This window comes from Protobothrops mucrosquamatus, unplaced genomic scaffold, assembly GCF_001527695.2.
Source record: "Protobothrops mucrosquamatus isolate PMUCROS unplaced genomic scaffold, P.Mucros_1.0 scaffold_217, whole genome shotgun sequence".
Taxonomy (NCBI): domain Eukaryota; kingdom Metazoa; phylum Chordata; class Lepidosauria; order Squamata; family Viperidae; genus Protobothrops; species Protobothrops mucrosquamatus.
This window is the reverse complement of record NW_015386293.1, coordinates 914,086-925,491: the sequence shown is the minus strand read 5'-3', so window position 1 is coordinate 925,491 and position 11,406 is coordinate 914,086. Positions and strand designations below refer to the sequence as shown.

General features: G+C 34.9%; 1 protein-coding gene across 1 annotated transcript in view; it reads right to left on the bottom strand.

Annotated features, from left to right (window-relative positions):
• Positions 1 to 3,390: 3,390 nt before the first annotated feature.
• Positions 3,391 to 11,406, bottom strand: part of LOC107298352 (DNA polymerase alpha catalytic subunit) — an 82,110-nt gene continuing 74,094 nt past the window's right edge. The window contains exon 4 of the mRNA XM_015827733.1: positions 3,391 to 4,627. Within this exon, the coding sequence (XP_015683219.1) occupies positions 4,467 to 4,627 (161 nt within the window). The 3' untranslated portion in view covers positions 3,391 to 4,466. The remainder of the gene's footprint in view (positions 4,628 to 11,406) is intronic.

Sequence of the window (11,406 nt, the reverse complement as noted above, 5' to 3'; positions counted from 1 at the left end):
CGGCAGATGCTGCCTGTGGCACCTCCTCTCCCTTTCCGGGAGCCGGACCGTAGCCGCCTTCCTCCCCCAGCCCGATCTCTCCCTTTTCCAAGCCATTTGACCCTGCCATGGAGCTGAAGCAAATCGCGTGAAATTGCCTCCAAGGATTACATCGCCTCCCCATTGAAAAGCCCCTGAGCCCCTGGTTTACCAACCTCCTAATCCCATGTCACTCGGCTGCTGCAAACAACTCCCCAGTGAAAGGCCCCCTATTCTTCCGCAGCTGGAGGGGCCCTTTACCGTCGGCCGTGGAAGACCGAGCTTGCCCTTGCGCGCGCTTCAAAAAGGAACTTCGGTCTTCCCCGGATTAGAAGAGGGGCCTGGCTGTCACGCCTGACAAGCCCTCAAAGCCGCCACCGAAACCCACGACCTTTCCCTTTCCTGGCTCGGTGGCGGCGGGGAACACCTATCGGGGCCCTTGCGAGAGCGCACCAGGCTTTTCAGGTTTGAATGGGGCTCCGGCAAGGTAGGAAGGTAAAACAAGGCCTTCCCTAAATCCCACCGAATGCTTCCCAGGAAGTTTCACAAAGCTGAGCTCCCCGCTCTCTTTTTCTTTTTCTACAACAGTTTCCTCCTCCTCCTCCCCTTGTAGCCTTCTGTATCTCCAAGGGCTGTGTTTTCTGAATAAGCTCAATGGCGAAAAATGGAAACACCATTTCACTTTGGGAAATTCACCAGAAACGACTGAAGCCAACTTCTCCTGAATTGCTTCCTTCTAAATTGATGCCATATATGGATAAGAAATGGTTGTACAGTACAGCACCTTTCATGTATATATTCCCATTGCCATCTCCACCCAACATACACATACATACTAGGTCAGCTAATAGGAATGAAAGGAATTGATCACAATACACCAGAATTGCAATAACCTAAAGTAGGCCATGGCTTGCCCATAAAGACTTTTGGTAGATGTTGCAAAGAGAATTTAAGAAAAGGCTTCACTGTGGTCTCTTATAGCGAGATTGGCAATTTTTCCTTCCCTGGATATTTCTCTTCTCAGAATTTGAATTCACACATACACCCAGTGGGCTCTTCAGTGTGTTTGTTTTTATGAACAAATTGCAATTCTTCTAAATAACCATAAATTTAACTGACACCATCTTGTACACATATGCATTTGGGAGTATATATATTTAAAAACGCCATAGGTACAAAAATATTTTTATAGAAAAAAGAACATTTGCCTCTGGACATGATTAACAGTAGCGTTTGAAGTGCATATTTTACTTTAAAGAAAAGGGAATCATTATCAATCCATTATGCATTAAGAAATGTCACTCAGTCATTTTTATTCATTCCACAGAAATCATTGTAAAAGCCAGAATCATACTTCTGCAGGCAGCAATTTTGTTAATCCAGGGGGGTTATTACTCTGGTCCCTTATTAGGATCTATACTACTGCCAAGCAATCCTATAACCATCTCAAAAGAAGTTTACCTTCATGTTATAAAACCAGTAGTGGTATTTATACTGTGCAATAATTAGTGTATTACTTGAATCCACTAACAGGTTCATTTTATCTCTGCACAAAACCTCTAGCCTGCTTATAGAAAGCTTGTGCCTCCTTTGGTGCTGTTAAAGTGGTGAAAGAGTGAATGAAGGCTGGTAGCACTCTCTCTTTTTGCCTTGCCTTAATTCCCATCTCTTTTTGCTCTCATCCAATTAGTGCAGTGTATTAAGCAGTTTATCATCTCATAGTCAGCTATTGAGAGAAACAAGGCGAACACTTTGCAATAGAGCCTGCTCTCCTTTGACACCCTCAGGTACTTACATATTCCACTGTGCTATGAATAATAGAGGAAGAATAGAGCACTAATTCCCTCATCAAAGAATGCCTTGTCTGCTGCTTTGCTCAACAACACCATTCTGATCAAAAGAAAAGCAATAAAGCTTAGCATAACAAAACGAAACCTACTTATTAGCTTAGTGGTTAAATTAATGCAGAGCCGCTGCTATTCAAAACCAAGGTTTGAAAACAGCCTCCAACAACCTGATAATGCTGCCTTCAGGATGAAGGAATTTTAATCTGAAATTTGAAGCTGGCACAGATGAGTTAATCTATTAAACAGCTATAAGAGGAGTGCAGGATGAGCGGTTCAATTAAGAAATATTTAGGTGGTCAACAGAAGAGAGGCAAAGGAGGCAAGATGAAAAATAGGCTGAAGTTGGGAAATAGAAACGTAATTTTTATCCAGTAAGAAATGATTCTGGCACAAGATGAGACAATTCATCCGGTTTCTTTCTTTTAATAAATACTAACTGTGAAGTCTGGCTTCTGAGCTTATGTATCAAAACCTCCTTCCCTATCCATCAACCTAACTTTGTTGTCTATTTTTAATTACACACACAGAAAAGGGGGAAAAGGGAGAGTAACTGAGCCCAGATTTCTGTGATGAATTCAGGCTTGTTTTTGGTTTTGCAGTTCTACAATACAATGAATTTAATATGCAAATAAAGATTGATGTACACAAAGAAAGATGGCTTTGCACGTCTCAGTTTTTCCATTGTTAAAATAAGGTGAAACAGTCAAAGTAGGCTGTGTAGTCAGCAAGGGTCATATCAGTAGCCGATTTAGGTGACTAAACATTTAGACATTTACTTCTAACAAAGCATTAATCAAGGCAGCTTTATTTATTTTATGATGCAAAAATATCTTCCCTAGCAATAAAGAAGAAATGAAAAATTCATTATGAAATTTATATTTATAAAATTTACATTTGTAGAAGTAAAATGTTTGCTCAAATTTTCTGCAGAATTCTATATAACAATGTATGTGAAATTATAGTCTTGCTGAGATTAGGTCATATGTTTGTCTACACAAACACATTCATTGTTTTTCATTTCCTCATATTTTACAAATAAATATTTTGAATATGGGCTGTATCAAAACCTATGCAGTGTTTGTAAATACAATATGTTATTCTAATTTAGGAGGAAAATATGCTTTTATCCCTCAGAGTCTGAGCTATTTTAATTGGGCTGCTGATTATAGTAGTAATAGGTACTACTAATAAAGTATGGCCATCTATATGATAGTCTTCTTTAACCAAGACTAAAATCATTTATTGGAAAAACAGAAAAGTAAAATTCCTCAATCCAGAGCTGTTTACAAAGACATTTCTCTCTACATCAATGCTGAGCTACTCGAGCCAAACTAATGCACTCCTCCTCTGTAGAGGAATTCTATTGGCACATTGCAACTCACTCTTCAGCAGGGCAAGATAAATCAAAGCAAACATTTCACCTGATGCCTATCATTTGTATTAATGAAAGCTGAAATAGATGGGGCATCACTACCATTTTTGTTTATTCATCTGTCAGTACAAACAGACAAGAAGTGGGGGATATAAAGTACAAATGGCTTGTCCACCCATATTATTATTCTGTTTCACGGATATATTTCATATGAATGCACCATTCAAATATTTATACCAATAATTTTATTATATTTCCTTCAACTCTGTAAATGTTTACATCCACATTTAAAATGCTTTTACATATACTATACTAATAAAATACTTTTACATATACTAATATGTAAAAATGCTTTTACATATACTAATACATTTACTACCCTCATAGAAGTTAAGAAAGATATCTATATAAGGAGTCCAGCATCTCTCTTTCCCAGCCCCAAATCCCAGCCAGTGAGGTTGGCTTGACTTTTATTGTACCTGTTAATTGTTTATTGGCAATTAAAATATTATAATCATTATAAGATGTTTCCATGGTTTTAATTGCTTACTATAAGGACATTCCTTTTGTCAGCTTAAATTTACTCCATTTTTGTCTCAACTAGCTTCTTCTAATGATAATAGGCTGCCCTATTTGTTTTGATGACTCCCAAGGAATTAATGACTAACATTCAAAGGGCTGAAAGAATTTGCAACACACAATCTTTTTGGCCTATAAAGAAATCAATTGATTCCTTCATATATAGTTTTAATTCAGTTATGCTGCATCATTGCAGCACAATACTCTTGTTTGATATATCCTCCCAGAACAAAAAGAACCTTAATATTGTCATATTAACACATAGTAGATAAATAATGAAAAGAGAATCCATCAGTGCTCCTACTAAGACCTTTGTTAACTTCTTTTCCTGAAAACACCTCTGCTAAATACCTTGATTAAAGTCTAGGATCATGTGCATTCCAGCAATTCTCACTGGAAATTATTCAGTTAAATGAGCATTTTCTATTTCTTGCTTCCATTCTAGGTCTCAATATACAACAACCTATTATAAAATCTAAATTGTAAGCTACTTATTATATCCATCAATTTTTAATCTGCTTTTCTTTTACATATTTTTAGTACTGAATAGTTTTCTTAATCTACAGCCATACTAGTATGCCTCAGTAAATAGAAAATAAGAGAAAAAAAGGTAGATTACTGCCTATAAACAGAGCCCACAAACAATATTTTTAAGTACTGGACTCGTCCCCGTATTTTACTATGCTGAATGTCTGAAAGAGTTTGCCGAGGTTTACTTCAGAATAGCTACTCATAGACAACCATTTGTCAACTGTGTTCTTCAGGTTTTTGTATCCTTCCTTGTAAGCTTCCAACATCTTCTTCAATTCATCTATAGGGGCAGAGAAAATTAAAAGATTAAGGGGGAATGAATGAATTATACTTAGCCAATGCTTTGCAGAACTTTTATCTCTTTAAAACATGGTGACTCCCAAAACCCATAATTCTCTGCAAGATGCCTGCTGCTGAGCTTGCTCTTCCCCTATTTACATTTTTAAAAAGTAGTTTGGTCGGCATGTTTATGTAAGTGTCATACTTGTTATTTACAAACAGATCAAGTGTATCAAGAATTAGTCAGCCCACTTGTCATGCCCAACTTTATTGGCACACCAGCTTCTGTCAATGTTAGGAAGCATATTTTGTCCATTAATGCTGAATAAATTGGGGTAGAGAGGGTAGAGAAGAACAGGAATGAGGGAATAGATTCAGCTATATGACAGAACCAACTGATAGTAAAGAGGTTTAATGAAGAAAACAAATTCAAGTTTAGTGCCACAATTGTCTGGCCATCTGCTTTCAATATTGTGAACCTTGTCTCCTGACTAAAGTACTGAAGAGCTTTATAATGATGAGGATATTGGGAACTTTCTTTAATTGCTTATTATAAGGCATACAAAAGTCCCTACAGCAATGCTCTGAAGACTATTAAAGAGAAATGAACATTCTGCTCCACACTTACATGTTTCCCTCAAATTTCTAGAAAAGCCATTTATGAGGGCGGCAATCAGAAAATCAGAAATTCTCTTTATGAATTCATTTATGCACTTTTAAAGTGCTCAAGGAAATACTTGCAGGCACCCTTCCCTCTTTGCTATATGCATTAACACATTCAGTGGGAATAGCAAGCAAGTTGCATATTTTATTGAGCTACCTTTTGGGGAGCATATAGACAAATAGCTAGATAGCCTATAGCTAACTTGAGAAACAAAATCTGAAACTATATGTCACTGGAAGAACTAAAATGATCACAAGAGCTTGTCATATCAGATCAAGCTACTCCCAACAAGATCACATGGTTAACTGGCAGTGATTCTTCTCGTCTCAGAGGCCTATCAAATTGTTTGCTATCAGAAATTACCATCCTCTATGAAAATTGTAGTGCTAAAAACTAAACAATTTATTAATGTTATGATATAGATAGATAGACTGACCAACTGATAGATATACAGTAAAATGATTACACAGGAATTTACAAGAAGAGATCACTTGGAGCCTTTAGTACTCTCTGAGCTTGATTATTTTTTTGCGGATATTTCTTTACTGAACTAGGTAACATCTTCAGTGCTGTAGTGCCACTGTATCAGAGCATTTCAAAACACTGGAGTTTTAAGATACCAAAGTCTAACATAACAATTCTTCTACTAAATGTCCACTGCAACTCACCTGTGAATTAGATTGGATTGAGAGACTGGCTCAAAGTCACCTAGTGAAATTCTATGACTCAGGATGGGTTTAGAACTTTAGAACACTTAACCTAACATATTTACCACTACATTACACTGGCAATCTTTGTGAATTTGGAAGAAATAATAAATATTTATACAAACTGTGTTTTTTCCTATTTCATACGATGTGAATTATTCTAAGGTTCTGAAAATCTTTTAAAATAAGCATTTTGGAATGTGCAAGTGTATGTATGAAACATGTTTTGAAATCACTGAAATATCTAAAACTTTTTCCAAGTTCCCATAACCGTTTTAAGAAGATGTTTCTGGCTGTCTCGGAAACATTTTTGACAACATTCTGGCTGTCTTCTTTTTGCATTTTTTACAATGTGCTTCTGTATCCATTTGCTAGAAAAAGATGCAGCTGCTTTACTTTGTATGCTTTCCTACAGCTTTTAAAGCAGGGATCTTCAAACTTGGTCCTTTTATGACTTGTGGACTTCAACTCCCAGAATTCCTCAGCCAGCATACCTGGCTGAGGAATTCTGGGAGCTGAAGTCCACAAGTCATAATAGGGCCAAGTTTGAAGACCTCTGTTTTAAAGCATTTCATGCACAGGCTTTGCAGAATTCCGGATTATATTATTGATCTTTTTGTTTTTACTCATTCTCATTTTATGCAAGTTAGAGAAGTCCCAATGAATTCAGTAGATGTTAGTAGCACAAGATAGCAACAGTCTTTCAGTTTGCAAATCTTCTATCATTAGTCATATGGTGAGGCATAATGGACATCTGGGAGGGTCATACTTTCACATTAAGGAAATTAGTAAGTAAATTTCATGAAGGTTTACTAATGCATGTGATTCTCATTTAACAACTCATTAATTGACTACTTGAACTCATAATGGTGCTGGATGAGTAGCAATTATGACTGGTCTTCATAGTTACATTGGTTGCAATGTCACCATGGTCATATGATTGCGATCCAGGTCCCTGGCTCTCAATTGTGATATTGCAGCATTTTGTGGTCACGTGATAGCCATTTGTAACCCTCTTTGCTGCCATCCTACAAGCAAAGCCAATGGAGAAGCCAGCAGGAGGTTGTAAATTGTGACAATATGACATCCTTACTTAATAATCCATGGTTATTTGCTTAACAATGGCAACCAGAAATGCTGGAATTTCTGTCCTATGTGACACTGCAATTTATAACCACATTCGTTAGCAATGGAAATTCCAGTCTCAGTTACCATCATAAAGTAAGGGCAACCCATATTCACTTTTTCCCCCCACTGTAATGGTTTTGCTGCCATTTTTTTCATTTGTCTGGTCACATCCATCTTTTTATCTTATAGAATAATAACTTTATTGTCACTTTGAATGTACACTAATCGGCATACATTAAAATGAAACTTCACTGCATACAGCTCTCAAAGGGTCACCACCTCCAATATACCCTACATAAATATGACAAAAATAGATAGATAGATAAATAAATAAATAAATACAGAATTATGCATATATCCACATATATTATATGACACAGAGAAACAACACAGTTTAGTTTGAATTATGTATACATCTGCATGGAGAGAGAAAAAAAATCTTGCGAGTTTACCAGATGGATGGCATTATATAATTTATACTTTTATATATTGTATGGTTTATATATTCTCTTGCTTGGGGTTAGTCTTTTTTAATAATAACATTATTAATCATTACACTAAAAAAGTTAAAAGCTAATACAAATAAAAAAAATAAAAGTAGAAAGTTTAGGAAAGAAAAAAATAGAAAAGAATAAATAAGAATATAATAAAGAAAAAAAATACATATAAAGAAATGACTTCTCTCAGTACCACAGGTCCAGAATTCATGGCCAACTAAGACCTAGTTTACAATGTCTTCCTCACTTTTTAAAATACACATCTCAAGTAACTTATGTTATCATTTATTTAACAAATTTTTGAATGAATTTTGTCAATTAGCACTCCTTTACTTTTTTCACCCCATTCTTGTTTTATTAAACCATGGATCAATGAAAACTGCCATTTTATTTTTAATCTCATGCAGTACCTACCTTTCTCCTTAACATTTCATTATTATGACACATATATTAATACATATGAGTAAAAAAGGGCTAGTTATGCTAAAAGATTGAACACTCATGAAATAGTTCAAATAAAAAGAAAACAAAAGTAACCATGAGAAAAAATTGATCAAGTTTAGTTTGTCTTCCCCAACATGGCTATTGTTAAGAATACAGGAAACTGAAATTTATGCACTTAGAACGTACTGAAGTTGGGGATGGTTTTTAAACAATGATTTGATTGAAGACAGAGTCATGTTTTTGTGCTTTTTTTTTACACACACACAAATGTCATTTTTCTCATCCAACTAAAAATATTGAACTTCATGGGAGTAACTTAGTAAGCAGAGCCAGCCCAAGATTTTCTTACTGTCTATAGCAAAGGATGGGATATCATCTTGTCATCCATATGAAGAAGATGGACAATTAAATCTTACTTTGGTAATATTACTCTGGTAATATTACCAGGAAATCTGGTAATAGAATGGTGTCCTTCAGAAAATTTGGGAGCAGCAAATTAGAGATCCCATACCAGGTTGTGGGCCATTAAGGGTCTAGTCATTCCACTGCTTGCTGCTGCCTCCTATATGCTGTAATTGCTATTTCAAGCAGCCATCTCACTAGGTCTAACAGTAGGACCAGTCCTGCTGGCCAGTCTCTGACTTCTAAAAGACTGTTTTGAGAAATTCCTGCCCAAAGCAAGAAAAGAGTAAAGCAGGGCTTTTTTTTGTCATAGAACGCCCAGAACGGAGTTCTGGCACCTTTTTTGGATGGAACCTTGTAGGGTAGGCAAGGCGGATTGTATGACATGTGTGAATTCCGGCACTTTTTTTTTTTTTTTAACAAAAAAAGCATTGGAGTAGAGTATATACTATATACTACACACACACACATACACACACAAAAATAAAAATATATATTTTATACTTGTATACTATGTATAGTTATATAAATTATATATACATACACAAACATATATTTAAAAAGAGCTTTCTAAAAAAGTTGCTAATATAGAAAAGTGCTTTGCAAAATTAATGAGGAATATTTTATTTTAAAATATAAAAACAATAAAGAGAATGCACACCAATAAATTTAGACTCCAGCCTTATTTGTACTGCAGCAGTATATGCATTTGAATGACAGAAGTGCATTTGATGACTGGGGAGAATAGATTTAAAGAACTGTAGTAATATAGAGCAGGGAAGATGAGAGAGGACACAGCTCCTGATGTGTTTACCTCCTCTGCTGATGGGATATTGACTTTTCCCACCAGGTTGGTTAGAAAGGGGACTATTTGTGCTGCCACACAGCAGAGTAAGAATGGCAACCAGCATCGTTCTATGCTCTCCTTAGTAAAAGACAATTGTGACCATTGTATAGCACACAGTCAGTCAATACTTTCAAGCTACCATACCATCCAACTTGAAGATGCATATAAGAACTCCCTTTTTTTCTAAATAATTTTTTAATCAATAAAATAGTTCATCTTTTTTTTAGAACAGTGTTGTTACATGATGGAAATTGCTTGTGGAACATTCAGATATATAGATAGAACACAATTTTATACCAACTGCTACCATACCCTTTACATTTATGTCAGAAAAAATCCAAATAGTCTTTTACAACATCAAAACAATATATATACTATGCAATGTTTTCACACAAAGAGCTTTCTAAAGATTTCCTAACTTTTAAACACAAAATATATACACAGCAATTAAGTTTTAAACTGAATAATGTAAACTATAAAAGAAAAATAATTTAAATTAAACATTTATCAATTGCTATTTGAATAATTAAAGCTAATAAGGAATATATAACATTTATTAGCATTCTTTTAAATATTTTCATTATTTAGTTTTGTTCCTCGTTAAAATAGTGCACAAATAAATACAGAAGCCTTTTTCAACTTGCTTTCACTTGTATGGGAGATTTTTATTTTTATATCCAGTTAATAGACACTTGGTTTTTCCATGTTAACATTATTGGTGAGCAAATCTGCTAATTTATTGTCTCAAATATAACTTGATTTTTGTTAATTCTAAAACTGTGTCGAGAACATTTAGCAATGGATGATTTTTCATTTAGAAAGTTGCAGGCTGGTACATACAGTTCTTATTCAATTATTCTTGTGAGTTCAGGAGTCAGGGCATCATTCTTATTTAGTTAGCTTTTTATTTGAAGAATATGCTAAATTATAAACCATTAGAAGCTGATTTTTTAAACTTCCCCTACATTATTGTATTTAATTATATCAAACACAGGAACCCAAGCAGTAGACTTAGTTCTAAATACCTATGTTTCATCTATTTCTGTGTAAAGGTAGCAAACAACAGTCAGTCATAATTGATTCTGTCAGATGTTATACAGTCAGTCATAATTGTCTCTGTCTAGAGGCGTGTCAATTTACAGCAAGTTAAATAAATATTCTGTCAATTATGAAATCAGTTAAGGCAATTTTTTTTAATTACACAGACTCCCCACTTTGCAACATATAGCACCCTTATCCATGATGCTAGCTCTATCATTTCTACCACATCAATACAAAAGAGGAAAAAATAGCAGCATTACAGACCCCCCCAATATCTATTTAATATCAGTGATGATAAAAAAGTAGCAAGAGTAATGTTAATACAAATGTGTTCCAAAACATAATAATCCCAATATCATTATCATAAATATAGGCCAACCAACTCTTGTATTGTACATCACTCTACAGACATATCTGAACTATAAACTGTACTAATTTCAATTCAGTTAATTTACACATTACATGCATAAGATGTATGCAAGAAACGCTACAATCAGTATTTGGACACTAAAATTCTTTTATTACTTCCACAAAAAACCCTCAACAAATTTTTTACCACATCCCAACTTTTGTTTTATATATTCTTCTGGTAGCGAACACCATTTCTTCTGTTTAGTAAGAATCGGGCATATTATAACCATTCAAATAACTAATCATTCTTCTATTCTGTTAGATTTTTTTGACAGCAGAATATATTTAATATATGAAAATTATCTCTCTCTTACCAACAAAGAAAACCCTTCAAACAAAGACCATTGATACTATCACCGTTGGCTGCTGAAGTCCAGCACCATTATCCTACAAACAGAGTCCCTTTTGCTTAAAAATAATTATCCTCACTTTCCTTGTTCTGTTACAAAAATATAGCTTCTAGGCTGAATAAAAAATAGGGTCTGAGTGCTTTATTACAATGATCTCACAAATATTTAGAAGTGTGATTATAAGTCCATTCACTCTTGGTCTAATTCAGATTCAAATCAACATGGAGAGCTATTTTCCTTTGCTACATCCAGTACTATGGAACAGAGTTATTGCAGATGTGAGTGAGGA